The sequence below is a fragment of the Cynoglossus semilaevis genome, chromosome 10 (genome assembly GCF_000523025.1).
Source record: "Cynoglossus semilaevis isolate Cse_v1.0 chromosome 10, Cse_v1.0, whole genome shotgun sequence".
Classification (NCBI taxonomy): domain Eukaryota; kingdom Metazoa; phylum Chordata; class Actinopteri; order Pleuronectiformes; family Cynoglossidae; genus Cynoglossus; species Cynoglossus semilaevis.
Window position 1 is genome coordinate 9323834 of NC_024316.1, and position 20039 is coordinate 9343872.

Below are 20039 nucleotides of genomic sequence, written 5' to 3' on the forward strand. Positions count from 1 at the left end.
CATCAGGGGTCTGCAACCTCAAATGACCACAGAGGCCATTTTATGAATTCCTCTCAAAATTCATCAAGAGCCACAGACATGTTTATACCATTTAAATGATGCCGGTCTACAGATACAGATGTCATCACAGACTAAAATCATTTAAAAACCAAAAGCAGTTTTTTTTTTTTCAGAACAACACAACACATACAGTCACATGAAATAGTGTCCATAGTAACAGTCTCCACCAAAGATCAGAACATCCCATTTTTCTCTGCCTCTGTAGCACACACTAATGTTTTTTAAATTAAGAAAAGAAGTTTGACACAAATATGTTTTCAAAATGTTTATTACATTAGATGCAGTCTAGAAAAACAGCTGACCTTGAACTGATTATAAGGACAGCAAAAGAAACTCCTGAGAATTTAGTTTCAGATTCACTTTCTTTCTGGTTGCTAAGACATTTAAGTTTCATGTAACCTGTCTGTGTCCGTGCTTTATTTCAGTAGAAGTGCTGTGTCGGCAGCTTCTCAAAATCCCTTGGGTGGAGGACGGAGCCTAGCTGTCTGACTACGACCCCACTACTATGTGAACTGCGTAGGTCTGAAGCGGGCTCCCGATGCTGACCCTGAAGTTGTCCTCTCCTTCTGTGGAGTGGATTCTGCCGTAAAGTGCCTTCACTCGGGATCTCTGTCCATTTAAGTTTCTGTCCTTTATTCCCTCAAAAAACTAGTTCAAGTGCCTGACCACAGGATGTGCCTGTCGTCTACCCTCCTCCTAAAAACTTGCTGTTGCACTGTTACTGCATTCTGGAAACACAACTCTCACATAGGAATCAACAGTTTTTCTCTGGGATGACAGACTCTGGAAACAGAGTGGATCCCTGGTCTGGGGAGAACTGTTTTTGTAGAACCTTAAGAGGGGTCAAAGTTCACGTTCCTGTCTGTTTTTTCACTCTCTCTCACCGTTCACGTCTTCACTAGCAGCTCTTCAAAACTCAATCCTTCCACTGTTTCGGCTGCTTTCTCCCTCCAGCTGTGGCAGTTAATAACTGGGCTGTTGAGTGACAGGTGGGACGGTTACATAACCTGCACCAGAACAGAACAGAACATTTCTAACTAGTTTCTCATGGTCACAGACTGGTCTTCCACTTGAACAAGGCCCACTACATATTTTCTCGGCTCCTTTCTGTTTCCTAATGAATTTGTTGATGCTGTTGGTGTCCTGGTTGTCTGGCATATAAATGTGTATTTTTTGTTGACATATCTGTATTTATGAAAGAGCACAATTGTGGATTTTTTTTGCACAACTGTCAAAGCAGAACACCCGAAAACTGCTGTTTTTGGTTTATAATGTTAGGAGGAAGTGAACCTCCTCCGACTCGTCTGGGAATATGGTTTGTATTTATGCAGACAGCAGGTTGAGATCCCTGAGCGAGTGTTTGGAGGAGAGCTCTGATATCTGACCGTCATGTCTGGGCTTCATTTGTCCGGCTCTCCTGGTTAATCAGCAGGTCTGATGAGGTTCAACATCTGTCGGAGGAGATCGTCGCAAGGAGATAAAGACAAAAAGGGGTCGGAGTACAGTGGGGCCAGATGGCCATCTGCCTCAGATTGAGGAATAGATTTGTCTACGAAAAGTAATTTAAAGGATGGCCCTAATCCAGGCCTGATGATAGTAGAGGGGGCGTGCTGACGTCACCGCTGTGATAAGGAGCACGGTGGAGTCACACAACGCTCAGCTCGCTGGGATGCGCTGCGCTGGGCGGCAGATTGTGGGATATTTTTTCTGATGTGATCATTTTCCCTTTAGACTTAATAGAAATGTATCAGTATGCATTTGACCACATTAGAGTTGTCGTTATGATAATGTGTGTCCATTAGCAGGAGTGACTCTGTGTTGTCCGTTTCTCTCTCGCTCTCTCGCTCCCTCCCTCGTTTGTTTTTAGTTTCTCGGAGAACGAACCTGATCGACCAGAGAAATTGTGTACCCAAGGAAGTTTTAAATACGTTGGTCACCTGATTGCCAGGTTTCAGACTGTCCCTTTTAGAAGTTCCTCAAATGTTGAAGTTGTCGTTCTTGTGAATGATAGATCAGTATTTTCAGTTTATGTCTTTGACACCCGCTGTGTGTGGTATATAGTGTTATATATTAGTATATTAGTGTAGTGATGTGCATAAGTCTTTGGCCTCAGTTGTGTTTAGTGCTACTGAACCATTACATTTCTGATTGACTTCAGTCTCCATTCATCTTGACCCTTTAATTTCATTAAGTAAAATGCAATATGAAGTGCCAGAAGCTCATTCTACACAACATAAAGATGCAGAAGGTGCAAAAAGCCATGAATGGGTGAAACGTTTAATGTTATTGAGCTTTGTATTCTTAAAAGAAATTGTTGAAGTAAATGTTTCCACTGTCTGTAATATTTACAAAGTATTGTATAGTTACGGATGTGTTGTGGATAATTTAGCAGATGATTTGGGTAATATCCAAAGTCTACTTTATGGTACTCAGCTCTCAGGTTTAGATTTAACTATTTAATATATTTCTAAGTTAACAAATATTGTTGTAAAAGTGCTTAAAATTGACACTACTTCAAACAATGTTTGAAGCTAAATGTAATGTCTTGTTAATGTTGCTATACTTTTCAGCCGGAGCCGCTTCACAAATTCAGAGGTACAGTTAAAGGTGTAACATCTTTAAGGATGGTGTTACACCCACACCATTGATGCGTTCAGAAACAATCTCAAGGAAACAAAAGAAAATCTCTAAATGCACTGAGAGTGGCCAGCGAATGAACTGAGGTGTAAACAAATGACAAAGCAGACGGTGATCAAAGATCAGCTTTGTAATCCCTGCTTTCAAAGACTGAAGACTGGATTTGTAAATTACAAGTGTATCAGGTTCTTTTGTGGTGGAACATAAAAGAGCAGCAGAGCCCAAGACTTATGCTCACCACTGTGTGTCTGGAGAAGTGGAGGTGATCACTGGGAACTTTTTCCTTTTGTCTTTTCTCACAGCTGTGGTTGTGATTTATCAGACCATTTGATGAATGAGAGGACAGTTCACTTGTGTTGTTTTGCTCTTTCTAAACTATCTTGTTCTGTTTTATTTTGTCATGTTTTTTTTGTTTTTTTTTTAGCTTTTGTTGTCAAACATCAATACTTGAAAGTGTGGGACTGGCCTCCGGCTGCCTGGATGTTCCCATGGATTTTGCTGTGTCTGTGTTTTACAGTTCTTGTTATTGTTGCAGTCGCTGTGTCATCCTGTATTATTTCTAAATTATTATGTGGTTAAAGAGCACAGTTCAGTCTAACTGGAGGAGTGCTGTGGTGACAGGGTCGGTCTAATTTACTCGTTCATATCATAGATCATGAATATATGAAGTGGATGTTGCTGTTGGTTGTTACAAAAGGTGAAGCCCTTGACCAAAGGTCTCCAACTCAAATAGGCTGAGGGCCACCATCATTTCAAATCAAAGCCACATCAGTATTCAGTGTTCCATACCAAATAATATGAATACTGTACAATAGTACAGTGCCAACAAATCTTTTTTTCTCTCTGATTCTTAAATGACTAACATTTCGACTAGCAAAGTATGTTAATAATTGGAAAGACAAAAGTAAAAATAAATGATTACCCATTTTTAAATTATTATTGACATCTAGTAATGGGCCAGATGTGGGAGATTCCCGAGCCAAAAGTGGCCCCCCGGCCAGGAGTTTAAGACCCCTGCACTATTAGTGGACTAATCTTTTTAAGCAAGCAGTGTCTGATTGGATAACTGTTAATTTTTGCTCGTACAGACTTGCATCTTTCTGCTGCCCATTTTTACTCCACAGTCCATTTATCTTTTAAATTTCCTTGACTTGATGATGTTTTATTTTTGACATTTGTTCTCAGTGTAAGTGAGTAGTTGTGTACATAGTGTTCCCATTAATTTTTGGTTTTCCTCTTCTTGCACTGGCTCTGCCCAAACACCTTTCTGCTGTACAGGCTGCACCTGCTGTTGCAAAGAACTGCCAGAGAGGGCACCAAATGGTTTATTATTATTCTTGTTATCGTTTAATAAAATGATGGCACTGTCATTTTGAGTACTGATCTCTATTGTATGTAATAATGTTATAAATGAATTATATATAATAATGTACTTATTGTCTGTTATATACCAGTGGTTTTCTTACAGACAATAGTGAGACAGTTTTCTAGATTTTCATCGTCACTACATGGCAATAATGAAACTCAATTAGCTGACATGAGTTTATCCACCGGATGGATTATTTTATATCCTATGAAAGTTTGATAAATTTTTTTTTTCTCCATTCCATTCTCTTTATTAACTGATCGTACAGTTAAATAAAGACATGAAGAGCTTTATGTCATCACCCATTTTCTAAGGTACATGATTTTCTACGGTCTGTTGGAGACAATGGTCAAACGTCTGAGTCGATAAGTTGGAGTCACTGTGACGTTATTGTGTCCTGCAACAACATGTGACTCAGGGACTGAGGCAGGAAACTGTCACTATTTCCTGCCATTTGAGTCTATAGTAACAGTGTTAAATCTTGTCTGCTGTGACTGTGCTGTTATTGAGTCACTCCTGTTTACTAGAATTTCACATTAGGATCCAGGAAGTTCCACTTTTATTATTATGGCTGCTCCACAACACAGACATTAAAGTATGTCCTTATCAGCCGCGTCATGAGTGAGCAACTCGGAAAAACCTGGAGTCAAAACTTTCCTTTGTCTGACGTCTGTTCCAAGAATGAACGAGCAGCCATTTCCTGTTAAGCCTAAGACTTTTACAGTCAGAGGTTCAAGGTTGAGAGAAGGAGGAAATGACAGCGAACTGGACTGTGTAGCAATTTACTGCTTTTGACAAATGAATGTGCTAGGCCGCTGTAAATTGTGGCAAATTTACTGCACGTGACAATATCAGCCTTGATAACGAGGCTATCATGCAAGAGTGTTTTATTTCTCACAAACATGATCAGAGGTGGTTTCTCACATTCACCATCACAGGTCTGTAAACAAGAACAATGTCATAAAACAGTGAAGACAAATCATCTGTACAGCGTATAAATACAGTTGACTTGTTAAGTGACATTTAGTCAGTTTTTTTTGTTTTTTGTTTTTTTTTACACAAGCTGTTTAGTCCTAGACAAACTGACCAGAGTGTTAGTCAGTCATTCTGGTTATGAAGGCCGTTATATGAATGAACGAGAGACTTTGTGCTTGTGGACATGTGGTTTATTTTAACTTAAACTGTTAAATACTTTGAAGACTGTAGTATGAAAGATGGATCAGCCGCTGTTGAAATCTCAAGCCAACAGCATTCACTGATGTTGTGACCTGTTACTAATATTATATATATATCCTCATGTAGTTTCATAAAAAATAAGCTAAGCTAATGTGGACTTCTGCCTCGACCTTCTCTGACCAATACAGAACTCCTTTCATAGTCTTTAGTAAGGATTAAAACTAGTAGGTTCTCCGTGGTTTCCATAACAGCCTCACAATACAACAGCACAGCAGCTAACTTTTAACATTATTTTGTGTAATACTCTGAGAGAACACATATTACAGCAGTATTTTTAGAGGTCTTATGTTAGGAAAAAATAGAGTCCTGCTCTTTCGAGGAAACCCATGGCTCCAGAGGTTGAGGGTTCTATGCCATGGTCATAGTTTTGTGTTCACAGTTTCTTCATGCAGGACACTTAAAATACTCATCATACCAGGTGTTTTGGACACAGTCTGTCTGCTCCTAGTACCAGCTGCAAGCCTCGATAAATGCTGCCCTAAAAAATTATTTATAAGTTAGGATGTAAAGGAAATGTGAAATCTTGTCTAAAAAGTGAGATCAATGTCAGTGTTGATTGTGGGTCCTGTGGTGTTCACCTCTTAAAATGATCTGGACACTGGTCGTAGCCCTGTTAAAATATTCAGATTATGAACTTTGTACCTGTGTGGCTCCAGTAAATCCAACTTGTCCCCCAGGGATATGAAGGACATGAAATGTAAAAAAAAAAAAAAATAGAAAAAGTAAAGAAAAGATCGGTACACATACAATGGTGTCTCCAGAAGAACAACGCTGCCTATTTTCTCTGTCTTCTCCAGCCCCGTGTATCTGTATATAAAACCACCACTAGGGGGCAATAAATGCAGGCTTTTAACGTTTTGAAAATGTTCAAATGTTATGTATGCAACAGTATACAGTCTTTATAGTAGTTCTTTTTGTCTTAACATTGTGAATTCACTCTAGAGAGAACCTTCCTCTTCTTCTGATCCACTTCTGGTCTGATCCCGCCTCTGCCTTCAGACTGTTCACACTGTGAAGTTCTCACCCCTCTGCTTCTCTGCATTATACAGTAGGTAAGCAGACAATACACTGAAGAAAAGGAGTGATACTGGAACTTTGTGAGTTTGTTTTAGTGGCTGAAAATGCCTGCTCTTTTACTCAGGACCAGATGGCTGGAACAATGGCGTGTAGTCAGCTGTGGTCGGACCAATGGTGGGGTTGATGGTCTCTTGATGGTCGCAGCGCATGTTTCCAGTGGTGAACACACACTGCAGAGGCCACAGCACGATGACAATCAGCAGAATTATCAGCACGATAAAAATCATCAGTCTCTTTCCGTCTGCCATTCGGCTAAACCCTCCAAGTCGGTCCCTTTCTGACGGCACTGGTACGTCCACTGTTTTACTGGCTCCAATGTCAATGCAGATGCAGAAGGCCGTGGGACTGTCAGGAGCGTCCCGGCCGGCCCTGTTTCCAGAACTTTTGTAGCACAACTTTTCCCCATCCAGCCACACAGGCTCCTCCTGCTGTTGGTTGTGGGGAAGAGTGCACAGGACCTCGCGGCTTGTTGCCAAAGCTGGGGGTCCCTCCTCAGGGAGCGTAGTGGGTTGACGGCAGAAGGGACAGGAGAGGTGCATGATGCCTCCGCTGCCATTGGCTTCGGCCTGCGACACCACCATCAGGCGGGAGAGGCACTCGAGGCAGAAGGTGTGGGTGCAGTCCAGCAGTTTGGGCGTCTTGAAGACATTGTCGTAAGTGTTGTAGCAGATGGAGCACTCAGGCTGACACACTGATGTTTTCTTCTGCAGCTCCACGACTGTTTCCTGGGAGTTGAGCGGTACGTGCCAAATTGGTGGAGGGCGCTCCATATTGGGAAAGCCGACGCACTCTAACGTCCAATCCTCTTCGGCCTGTCCTGTCAGAGAGGAATGAAAACCAGACATTAATTTCCCAATGACATGTCATCATGACAGTTAGAGAAGCACTGGAGTTGACTTCGACTGTGTGACTGACAGCTGGACTGTCCAATAGAAGCTTGCTGACAGGTAACATATATAACCTTCATACTAGAGTGACATAACCCAATATTTACCTCCTGCTCTTTGCACATCAGAAAGCCACCAGGTTGTATGTTTTAGAGCTAGATGCTAGCGCCACCCTTTTGCTCTATAAGAAAACAGAGTTGGAGCTAAAATAACTGGTGGCAGTTATTTTAGATGTACCGTCTCGACACTAATGAGAGGGTGTAAATTTGTTGCATAAAGTGACCTAGGTTTCTTATCTGAGATCTGGGAAGTTTAGGTTTTTGGTCCACCACTGGTAAACATTGGTACTATTTCTGGAACTACACATTCAGCACAGTCAGCCTTGTGTCACAGTTTCTACCCAACCCATTGTTGAACATCATCTGTTTCCTGCTAAGTCTTCCACTGCTTTCAGCCTGGCTCTAATTGTATCGATGCTTCAGCTGTAAACCACATACTTTTTTAACAGGATTAATACCAGATTCCCATTCAGATTAAAAGAAAGAGTCAAAACAAGTAATCCTGATTAAAGATTCTGTGGAAAAATGTTAACGAACAGTTAAACACAAAGAAAAACAGATGGTAATGTATTTAATGTTCTTCAATACCAGGCTTATCTAGCAGTGAGACCAGATTGCAAATGTCCGTTTCCTATATTTGATGAAAACTGAGCTGAGTTGTACAACAATATGATAACATTTGTTATGCATCAGTGTTTTGTTTCAGTTTCCTCAAACTGTTTTTGTTGTTTCATAATATGACCAGGACTCGGGTCAGTGAGTAAATTCCTTTTGTCCGTCTGAATATTGACCTTTGAGTTATTTTTACTTTAACATGCAACTCACATAATATGAAACCTGACGTGACTGTGATCAGTCAATGAATCATTCAATGGAGGCAGTGATGCAAAAACGTTAATGTTTAGCCTCAGAAAACAGTGTTTGGAAACAATGTATTGACTTAGAGGTGGGATATAAGCACATAATTGGCTTAGTCTCAAATCCATGTCTTTCTTTGTGGTTTATAGTCATAAAATCTGAGACACACACACACATTCACAGTAACAAACCTTCACACTTCAGCACCTTTTTTTTATCTATTATTAGAAATATTATTCTACCCATTAACAATAAGAGCCTGTGGTCATGAATGTGTATTGAAACCTGGTCTTTGTTCACTCAAGGTCATAACTGCTGCAACATGAATAATCTGAGTTTCCCTCTGAGTTAGTAATCATTAGCCAGTGGTTGTAAAAGTGAAGCAGGGCGATGCTTTATGATCTTTCCCTGGGTTTGAGTGTGAACGTTGTGACCATCACGTGAAACCAATGATGGAGAACAATCTCTGCATCTGATTCTCCATCCATAAAATTCTGTGTTGGTGATTTTATTTTATTGGCTGATATGAGCTAAAGATTAGATGGGTGAATGGATGGATGGGTGGATAGAAGGACAGAAACAAAGAAACAAAAGAAGGACAATAAACTGTTGAAGGGTGAGGGAGACTCCCTGCAGTGGCCATGAAGAACTCTGAGGTTAAAAGGCCTTCACTCGGCTCCTCTCTATGTCTGACAGTGTATGTGTGTGCATGTCTGTGTTTGTGTGTGTTTAGGTTTGATGAGAACATTACCTAGTAATGACCCATATGCTGCTGTTGTGGTTCAGAAAGTAAAGGGCATTAATGTGTTGAGGTGTGTGCAGGTGTGTGTGTGTGTCATCAGTGATGAAGTATAGTCAGAACCCAGGTGTTCTCTCTCTCTCCCTCTCTCCCCAACCCCCCTCCCCCCGTCCTCAGGCCTGAACCTCCCACTGCTCTCTGTCCACACAAAGTCTACACTTGTTCACCAGCTAATCACTCTATCTGCCCTTGAAATTCCTGCCCCAAGACACCTCCCCACTCTCTCTCTCTCTCTCTCTTTCTTTCTTTCTCTCTTCTCTCCCCCCTCTGCCTCAGCTGTATTCTGACACTCCTTCAGGTGGATGAGGACAGATTTTTCGATGTTATTACAGCAGTTTAACGACTCCCCTGTGTGAACATCTCTGCTCACTTTACCTTTTTTGTACAGACATGTGGAGACAAACGCGCTCCCAAACCTTTAACTTATTTAAAACTGGGTTCCTGCGGTGGGATAAAAGCCACTTAGAGAAGTGAGTCAACAAAAACCTGAAACAAAAGTCATTAGAACAGAACATGAACCTGTGACAAAGGGTGTTTGAACAGGTTAATGACCAGTGTCCAGGACTAGCTAGTAGCAGGTAGCTTCTTCAATTGTACTTTCACTGTTATACTAATACAGCACCTCTTGTGGTACTTAGGATTGAAATGATCTGTCATACCACTCTGGTCAGTTTATTTAATTTACTTTTGTTTCTATGGTGAATGGGTTTTCCTAACATTTGACAAATCGACACTAAATGTTATTTAGCATTAGCCAGAATCTTCTAAAAGTTTCCTTATCAGTCAGCACATAAAATGTAACATGAACTTATAAAAAGATATTCAACAATGTCAATGCAACTATCTGTTAAGGTTTTACACAACTTTAAAAAGTATTTTCCCAGGCCTCGGGATCAAAGTAAACACAGAACAACAACAATGAGACCATTCACAGTTGATTGTACTGTTTACAGATGCAAAAATATGCGGTTGACATAATTTAACTCAGTGGTAAATTTGACTCCTGGCTGAGAACCACACGCAAGGAAGAATAGTCTGAAAAACCAGCATTTGAATTTGGAAAAAAACAAAAACAAAATGATATTAATGCTCAGAAACCTAATGAGTCAACCTTTCTTCTCTTTTTTAATTTTCTCAAAATTCACTCGGTTTTTGGTCTCAGTTCTGCTCCACAGTTTAGTCCAGTGACACTGTGTGGACCAGTAGCTTCAACCACCAGTGGTCCAAACAAACTGATGAATTAAGACTAAAGGTGGGCTGTATTTTTTCTCAGTTTGGGATGGAATGTGACCTGCATTCCCAAGGCCCATATACCAGGTTGTATGTAAACTGGTTGAGACCCAACACATGCTCCAATATCACATAGTGGCTAAAATACAGCTTAATGTGATGTCAGTGACTTTTGCTGTTTCAAGTAAATAAAACACTGAGTGGAAAAATATCATGATGATGAATTTAATAGTTACATTTTTTGGCCTGCTGCTTTGTTATCAGTCAAGTTTAAAACTGACTGTCCTTGTTGTAACTTGTTAGCTAGCAGCTAGCACACACATAATCACATTGATCCTGGACTTCAGAGAAAAGATCTGACCTTACTTTTGTCAAAATTATAAGTTTGAGGTGAGATTTCTGATTGTGTTATCTCTGAAAGTTTGTAAAGGAACTTTTTTTAAGTTTTATTTGATATTTAAATATTTGAATTAAAAATATTTATTTCAGACTAAAACAGAATATAGTGTACTGATGGATAACATCAGATGAACAAACATTAACTTACTATTACTTTAGAAAAGGTTACACCCAAATGTTCACTGTTATCTGGTTTAACTGCAGCCACTTTATGGCTGCAGTTTGTTATCAGTGACACATGTTTTCTTCATCATGTCCCACTGACCCATTAATACATAAATATCTGTGGGTCACACATCAGACCCACTTTCTCTGTCGGTTGGGTTTGTGTCATTTCAAGTTCTTTGTGTTTTCTAGCACCATGCGCTGCCAACCGTCTCCCACAATGCTGTTCTTCCTGTTTTTACTGCAAAAGAACAGGTCGTGGAGGTTTCTAACTGACATGAACCTGAACAAATACAACAACAAAGCAGAAAACTGAGACACACACACACACACACACACACACACACACACACACACACACTGGGGGAGTCCTAACTGAACACAGAGACAGAGGCTTCTGAAATGTGACCACAGGCTGCTGCTGAGCACTGTTATCTACCTGTAATCCATCTAAACTGTCCCATTTACAAGTAGTTTAGACATGAAGGTAAAGGGAGGGAGCCATCAGTTATCAGAGTCATAAAATCAGTCCACAGTTTATTCTTTCTTATCTGCTGTTTGGTTAAAAAAACCCACTTTGAAGAGATTTGTCAGGAGATTATATTCACAGTCTTCACTGTGAGGCCTGAAATGAACAGCCCTCCTGGGTATATCTGGACCGGTCTTGTATTAAAGGAAAGGAAAAGAACAGCACAGACAAAATTAGACTCAAGTTTACCTGGTAGCTGAACAGGATCCGATCGAAAAACCAGCCTCTCTGGAGACCTGGCCTCACTTCACTCCTTCTTCACTCAAAAATTCATCTTTTCTTTTGTCCTGCAGATAATGTCAGCTAACTCCCAAGATCCCAGCAGCTAGACTGGGAAGGTGTTGATGTTGGTGCTGGTTCCCAGGATAAAGTCGTCCTCTGGAACAGGTCTCCAGGAGCTACAGGTGTGTTTTATGTGTGTGTGTGTGTGTGTGTGTGTAGGAGGGTGTGTACTGTGCTCTGAGCTTTGTTGTGTCACAGTGTGGAGCTCTGGATCCTCCTTCCTCAGTGTCTGTTGGCTGATGTCACCTGTCCTGCTCCTGTCAGCTCCCTTTTTTATGCACTTTATGCAAATGAGTTTAACAGTGTCTCAGCCTCTGGGCTGAGTGAGTGAGTGTGTGTATTTGTATGTTGGCAGCAAGAGGTGGGAGTGGTGGAGGGGGATACACATTCTTGACCGCTGACAGCACTTCACTCCTTCACTCTTCCAATTCTGATATTTTTTTTGTCCTCAGTTGGCTGTTCCACACTTTCTACGTCTTAGGAGAAAACAAAACAAACACAGAGATGTCACATTGTAATATGTTCATATATATGTATTGGATAGATAGATAGATAGATAGATAGATAGATAGATAATACGAACCGCTTTAACCCATCGTAATCCAGCTCTGCTTTTAATCCCAACCCTACACATACCCCTAACCCTATCCCAAAACTTGACCTTAAACCTAAAACCCTATTCCACACTGATCTCCAACTTAAACCCTTGACCCTAACATTTGTAACCTGAAGCTATCTCCTTAACATTAATTCCAACCTTAAGCAGGTGACCATAACCTTTACCTCTTAACTCCTATTAACCCCTTAAGCTCTTCTTAAAATATGTTAACACACAAGCAACCAAAAAATTTGACAAAACTTTAAGACAAAACTAAATGAAAATGAAGCCATTTGTTAAAATACAGCTTAAGGCTAAACAGACTGGGGTAGAGGTTAACGGACACATTTCTTACGGGAGAGGTGAAGAATATTTAAATATTAGTGATTGTTTGGAACATTCAGAGACGTAAAGGACAAATTCTGTTATGGTCTGGGGCTGTATTCCTAACAGTGGTAACTTGGCCACTTGTGCAGTGCCACCAAAAATAAAGGTAATCTTGAACATTCATCAACATTATGTCCAACAGTGACGTTTGGACATTAGTACCTAATGAGGTCAGCAGCATCTGAAGAACAATTTCAGGATATATTCTTACACAGAATGGAAACATAGAAGGGTTAGAAAAAATAAGACCATTTTAATGTCAGGAATTGTAAAGAAAAGCTTAACCTTAATGTCTTAATGCTATGTTGAAACACAGACCATGCAGGAGAAGTAGGACTGTTAAAGTTAAGGTTTGCTGTTCTGATGTTCGTTGGACTTCTGTGTAAGATGACAATAATCCACCTTTTGTCACACTTTCTGAGTAAAACATTAAAGATAATGGTGTTTCAGTGGGCGTATGCTCTACTTCAGGCCCAGTAAACAAACATGTCAACTGATCCCAGGATTTCTTTTCTTGTCAACAATTACAGTCACATCTTTGGTCCACAGGTCACTCCCCCACCTTCTCTGTAAACTGCATCTACATACTACACTCACAGCTTTCTTATCATTCACCACGTTCACGTGGACCAATACACAGAATGTATTTCCATTTAGTGAGCGATAAAGTAACAGGTGGCTAAACACAACTGTATTCTCAGTAGAGGTGTGTGTGTGTGTGTGTGTGTGTGTGTGTGTGTGTGTGTGAGAGAGAGAGAGAGAGAGAACAGCCTCTGTATTCTCAATGCATGCAAGTGTCAATACAGAGGCTGATTATAATGTGGATCCAGTGTTTTGAATCTTTACTACAGGCCTGTGTCCTGGTGTCACGTCTCGTCTCAACAAAAAAAATGCCTTAAGGCATGGACATCTAAACTGTCCACAACAAAGGTCAAATTTGTCGACAGAACAACCACCAGCTACAACAGCTACTCCTCTGGTCCTTGAGGGCATAATGACACTGTATTTAAATAGGAGGGAAATGTTATGAGATTTTAAACTAATACTTTAGATCATCTTTTTAAGAATTATCTAAGGTCCGGAAATAGTAAAAAGATAAATATAGTTAAAAAAGAAAGTTGTTTAGAAGTTAGCTACTTTAGAAATTAAAAATGACAAATCTAAGAAGTAGGTTTTCTGCTAAAACAAATACACAAATGAGAGAGAAAAAGAGATAAAAGCTTGAAAATGGCCAACAGCGAAATATCTAGTATATACCCAAAAAATAAAGCAATAACGTTTAAATATTAATCCAGAGATGTCAAATGTATGCACAGAAATAAATTATTGCAATGTTAATTATATATGAGACAAGAATACTAAGTAACCAGCCATAAAATTTTGACAAAAAAATCTATTGCCAAGTCCAAAAAGAAAAGAAATTGTAGCTAATAGTTAGCCAAATGATAATTATATATTTATGCTAAAGTCTAGAAAATAATGTTTATCAAGGGCAAACATGCACTTTATTTTGTTAAAGATTTTATATTTACTTAAATATGTAATAGTGTCACATTTGGCCCTCAAGCCAGTGGTTGGACAAATCTGCCTTGGGGCCATTGTTTAAAGAACAAGTTTCCTTATTGTCAACATCCACTCTTTATTGTTCCAGGAAATAAAAACCTCTAAAACGAGGCTGCTGCTCATCAAGACAATTATTTATTTTATAACACCCAGTCGTATTTTACCATAACGACTGAACTGAGCATGTCCTGTCTGTGGGTGACTGACTGGGTTACTCAGTAACCCAAACTCAAATATGCTGCCATATCATATCTGCAGAGTCATTCAGTGCTCTGTGAGCAGGCTGGGCTCTGAATCAGGCAGTTTTATTTCTCCTGCCTGGAATCTATAAAGGTGTAGCGACCATAAAGGCATCAGGGCTTAGGTCCAGTACGGGGTGAAGCACAAGCAGCTACAGGTAGATATGGTACAGTGGCCGAGGGAGAACATGTGACGCTTAAGGAAGCTATAAAAATAACTCTGTGCTGACTTTCCCTGACTACACTCGACCCCGCATTTATTCAAACACCAGAGTTCAAGATCATACTGTCGGATTATTATTTTGTCAAAGCTAAGAAGTACTTTATTCAGGCTGAATATGTAGATAATTTATTAGTACTTCTGAGTTTGGACTTACTGAGGGAATAACTGCTGTTGCTGAGTCACACTTTGATCCATATTTAGATTTCAGGTTTATTTTGGTAGCAATTTGTTTGCATTTCCTGACCTTAGAACAAAACCCTCTGTCATCAAAACATCAAGTATTACATAAACAAAAAATGACAATTATTATAACTTAAAAGTAAAAAACAAATATATGTTCCTCTAAAAGTCGCTATCTTTAGCTTTTGAAAAACCAATCATACAAGGAAACAGATTTGAAATTAAAGAGCAATACAAATGTATTCAGTAATTCAGTCAATTCATTTCCAGTACACTTTCACAGGTGTTCGGACTCATGTTTCTCATGTTTTTTTTTGAAGAAACACCATCAAGGTCTGAGCTCATCTTAGATGGACTGAAAGATGATGGGAAGCTGTCATGTCCAAATTTCAGAAGGGAAACAACATCGTCTGTGTGAAGCAGAGTGGCACAGTGGAACCATCCTCCAAACCATCCTCCAAACCATCCTCTGCTGAGTGTTTTGGTCATCTGTGACATGGTGGTGAGGTGATTGGACTTGTTATCAAAGGATCACCAGTTCAATTCCTGCCCTGGCCGTCTGTGGTGTAAGTACCAAAACTTTCCTTTTTTTCCTGCGTGCTCTTCAAAGCATCCTCTGCTCGTCAGGGAACTGTTTAATGCAGAGAGGACAGACTACGCTGTGTGTGACGTGACCAGTGAAGCTGATAGTTTGTTAGTGTGCGAACGAGGAAGGCTTATTTAGAAGACTGATTTCACTTTAAAAACCTGCACAAGTGAGGCTGCCTGCACACCATATCTGTCGTCTACTGAAAAATGGAGCATGACAGACAATGTGGAACATTAAGAACAAAATCATCTGTTTCCAAATAAAATTGTAATTAAAAGGAAATGTTGACTTGAGTCAAACGTAAACGTGTCTGTGGGACTTTGGAGTAAAGAAAAATGTTGGTTTATGAGGTAAAAAAAATAATTCACTCTGTTGGGTTTTTTTTGGATGACACTTTAAAGTGTAAATAGTCAACATTTTGAGTTTACCTTATTGCTGCGGGCTGGATGGCACGCATCATTAACTCATCATCGCCCCCTGAGGTACTGATGATAAAACAAACAGCTCGGTGCTGAAGTTCAGTGATGCACGAAACCAACCGATGATGTCATTTATATTTACTTCTGTATCTAAAGAGACTCACAGCTGAGTAAAGCTCCAACTTCCATAATTAACATCAGTTTGCCTGCATTTTAACAGTTCTGTCACGCTGCTTCACAGCAGGCATTTTTACAACATTACACAGCAGCGTAGTTTAGCATTAAAGTTACACCTGAGGCTAATAAGAATGAGCATTGTGAGTCTTTTTTGTTTGTTAATTGTTAAGTCATTTTTTTTGTCCTGGTGCTGAGAAAAATTGCCTGCCTGTCCATGATATAAATCTGCCCAAAATTGGTAGGATAAAGGATAAAATAAATGTTTTAAATTATAATATTATTTTTGCTTCCTGATTCCCCTTGGTATTATTGTTTAGCTTTACATTAATGAGTATATTGTATTTAGGTTTTATTGACTTGTCCTAATGTAATAAGTTTTTAACCATTTTGGCTCATCATTTTGGCATCATATCTTAATTTAAGCCTTTTTTTACCTCATATTTGCTAACTTTCAGTTATTTGTGTGTTATTTGCTTAATATATAATACCTAATACATTTGGAAAATTGTTGAACGTACAAAAAATTGTCTTTTAACTGCTAAAAGTGTCTTTTGAATATTTAGCAATTGATTGACTAACGTAATTTTAGTAACACATCGTTTTTGTGGTGCTTAATTTCATAAATGATTTGATTTGTTTTTTTTTATTTGTGCTGATGTTAAGCATTTAGTTTACCTATGGCTCGCACTTTTTTATTTATTATTTCTTTCTTAGCCTTCAACTATATTTGTCATGACATTTTAGCTTCTTTTTGGCTAACTTTTATGTTATTTTAGAGCTAGTTTTTAGTTTTTTTTTAAAGACTACAGCCAAACATTGACTAATATTAACTTTGGTATTTTTTGTTATTTTGACTTTGTTATTTATTTATTTAATTTTAGTACTCTGTTTTAAAGTCAGTTGCCATGTTCATCAACTGTGCACTCCCACAGACAACATTCAAATTATGAGATAGGAATCAAACAACTCTTCTTTGCTACTGCGGAGGGAGTCATTTGTCTGTTCTGTGTTTCCTCCTCTTCCTCCCTGAGGTGGACGAGGAGTTCCTACACCCCCCCATCACCAGGAGCAGCAGCAGAGAAATCGAACGACGACTGACCGTCTTCCCAATGTCACGCCAAGTACAGATCAGAGAGGCATTCATGTACTGAAGACAAAAGACTGTTGTCTTTCAAAGGTGTGTATCATTCACTTTTAAAAAACACCGTTTTAACCTGACTCCCACTCTTTGGGAACTCATTCTGAACTCAGAGCGATGCTGAGGACTTGAATCTTAAATTCACTCAAGAGAACCACTGAGGTTTCTTCAGAGCAACATGTTATGACCCTGTGCTGGTCACGTGACACTTGATCTCTTTTGGCCAAATGTTTGTATTCTTGTTCAAGAGAAGGATGGGAGAAGACTATAACACAAAGAACACTGCCCCTACACTGAAACATGAAAATGTGAGTTTAATGCTTTAGTTTATTCAGAACTCTGTTGCTATTTGGATGTCTGTAAAGGCAACGGGGTGAATGAGTGAATAATGTTGTGTAAATGACGTCTGTGACTTAGCATTATATAAGTGCCGACTATTTACCATAAAGTCAAAGGACGTCTCCACCCAGGTCTGATCACTCGTACATCACAGGGTAAACACACCAACAACTGTTCACTCTCAAGTTCACACCAACACAATTGGCAATGGTTTTAATCCTCAATCTGCATGTCTTTGTAATGTGTGATTAAAAAACAAACTCTTAGTACATGTGTTGAAGACAGAGAGAATATGCAAAGTTCACAACAATCACCTGATTAGAATCTCAGTTAGGCAAAATGATATGATGATAATAATGACATGAGAAATAGCTAAATAGTGAGAAACTGACATAAAAGGTAGCCGATTAAAATATCATTAAGTATATAGGTATGCTATCATTAAACAATGGCAAACTCATCTGAAAGTTAGCCTCAAGACGGAAAATATGCTCAAAGTTAGTTAATCTAAAACAATTAGACAGAATAAATTGAAAGAGACACAAAAAGCAATGCAAAAAGAAAATAATCCCAGTTCCCTCAAAATAGTTTAACGTTTAGTTTTGACAAAAAAAATGGTGGGAATGGAAAAAAGTCAGATTCCTAAATTGCTAAAAAAATAAAAGTTAAAATAAAACGCAAAATCAGAACCAATATTGAAAATTAGTCAAACATTCTTACATTCATCACAAAGCTTAGTGTGTGCAAGAAAGCTATTAGTAAAATGTATTTTTTTAATAACTGAAACGAATTAATCTTAAAAAATAGCAACTATTTCTCCAAGTAGGCAAAATACTAATCCTAGCTAATCCAGATCAGGTGGTTGAAGTCAAACACCCCGTCATGGATCGCTCAAAATTAAAACAACGCAAATTTAGAGGAAAAGCGTTTACAGTAATCTAGAGATCTCTTTAAATCAGGTACAGGATCTACGGTTTCCTAACGTTGATATCTTTTTTATTCCCGATGTTTTTATTACGATTTCTAACAAGGGGTCTGTAAACAAGCAGGTTAGACAAATGTATTACGGCGTAGATGTTGCGGTGCTACCTTGTTGCGTAACTCACTAAATGTAAGCTAAAAATTCTAATCTTTATAGAACTTTGTTACAGGCTTCCTTAGCACCGATTAGTTAATTCGTGTTATATATGCAAGTGTGCTATCTGCATTTATGTTCGTATCTTTTAGAGCAAGAACAGAGGGAAAAAAACCCCGCAATGGTGGGACCCCGCAGGCGACGATTCCGGTCATGCGGCGATCTCTTTAAATCAGGTACAGGATCTAATGTTTTCTAACGTCCATATCTTGTTTATTTTCGATGCTTTTATTGCGATATCTAACACGGGGTCTGTAAAAATTAATGCTGGACAAATGTATTGTGGGAATTATGTGAATGTTGCTGGTCTAACTTGTTGCTCGCAGCAATGCGTAACTCATACGTATTAGCCAAACATACTAATCTTTGTGAAACTTTACAGGCTTTCTTGGCACAAAATAGTTACTTCGTGTTATGTCTACAAGTCTGCATTTAGGTTTCTGTGTTTTACAGCGTTAAAAAAAGCATCAACAACAAAAACGCAGAGGTGGGACCCCGAAGGCGAGGGCTTCCGGTCATGCAGCGATGATTTTTTTTTAGGTACGGAATCTTTAATTTGTTTATTTTAAACAGAGGCCATTCGATCGTTGGGAGAGATTCGCATGTAATACAGATTGTGTTTAGTACTTGCCTGATAACTGCTATTTATCATATATATTTATTTAGGAAAATGTAAGTCAGAACAATGCGATGGGCAAAATTCCCTCAGAAAAAGTAAACAAAAAAGTATATAAGATGTGCCCGTTAAAAATATAAGTAGTGGATATGGTGTCATTAAAATGATAGGAAACAGTTGAATGTTAGACAAAAGAAGGAAATCTGGTCAAAGTTATTCAACTAAAAATATAAAATAATTAGACAGAATACAATTAAGTATGACCAAAATATTAAAAAAAATAAAATACCCCCCCCCCAAAGTTCCTGAAAATATCTCAACATTTAATTTTGACCAAGAATTGATGGAAATGGACAAAAATTGAAAAAAGTTTCGTCAGAAGTAACTAACTAAACAGACTTAAAACGTATTAAAAACACGAAACAGTCAAAATAGTAAACTACGTGTAAAATAGCTATTAGAAATAAATGAAATTAATATTGAAATCATGAAAATAAATGAATCTGAAATTTGAACCCAACCATGACATAATAAAAGTGCAACAATTTAAAAAAATAATATTTTTTGTTAAATCGATGTTTTATTTTCTTACACCAATTTTTGTATTTTTCCTAATCGATCAAAGGAGGAACACATTAAAGAGAGACTTGTATGTTGGCAGTGAAGGACTATGATCTGGACAATGATTCTATAACAAACACAAACAAGACTTTGTTGTGGAAAGTCACAATGATAACCTCATGGAAACATGAGCAGCTCTAGGTTTACAGCTGAATGGCTTAACTCCAGTTAACAACAGTGAGTATAACTGTGGGCCAGCTGAGATAAGAAGCTTTAAAAACACTCCATATT

The 20039-nt window shown here is 38.7% G+C and overlaps 2 protein-coding genes across 8 annotated transcripts in view; one reads left to right on the forward strand and one right to left on the reverse strand.

Annotated features, from left to right (window-relative positions):
* The window catches only part of ptpn11b (protein tyrosine phosphatase non-receptor type 11b), a 47466-nt gene extending 28788 nt beyond the window's left edge, over positions 1-18678 (forward strand). For 3 of the 7 annotated variants that reach the window (XM_017036290.2, XM_008318590.3, XM_017036291.2), the window contains exon 16: positions 486-6037. The gene's annotated coding sequence lies outside the window, so the exon portion shown is untranslated. Of the gene's footprint in view, positions 1-485; positions 6038-6241; positions 6352-6440; positions 6666-6786; positions 6986-7086; positions 7324-11595; positions 11707-15094; positions 15341-16990; positions 17137-18663 lie in introns of those variants that run through there. The other 4 variants (XR_003050803.1, XR_003050805.1, XR_003050804.1 and 1 more) reach the window with 4 other exon arrangements.
* rnf223 (ring finger protein 223) lies at positions 6342-7251 on the reverse strand. Its single transcript, XM_025059190.1, has one exon. The coding sequence runs from the start codon at positions 7219-7221 to the stop codon at positions 6433-6435; it is 789 nt and encodes a 262-aa protein (XP_024914958.1). The 5' UTR covers positions 7222-7251; the 3' UTR covers positions 6342-6432.
* Positions 18679-20039: the final 1361 nt, after the last annotated feature.

Bases quoted from the DNA above. Each gene is read 5' to 3' on its own strand.
- rnf223 (XM_025059190.1), bottom strand. From the start codon at position 7,221: ATGTCTGGTTTTCATTCCTCTCTGACAGGACAGGCCGAAGAGGATTGG.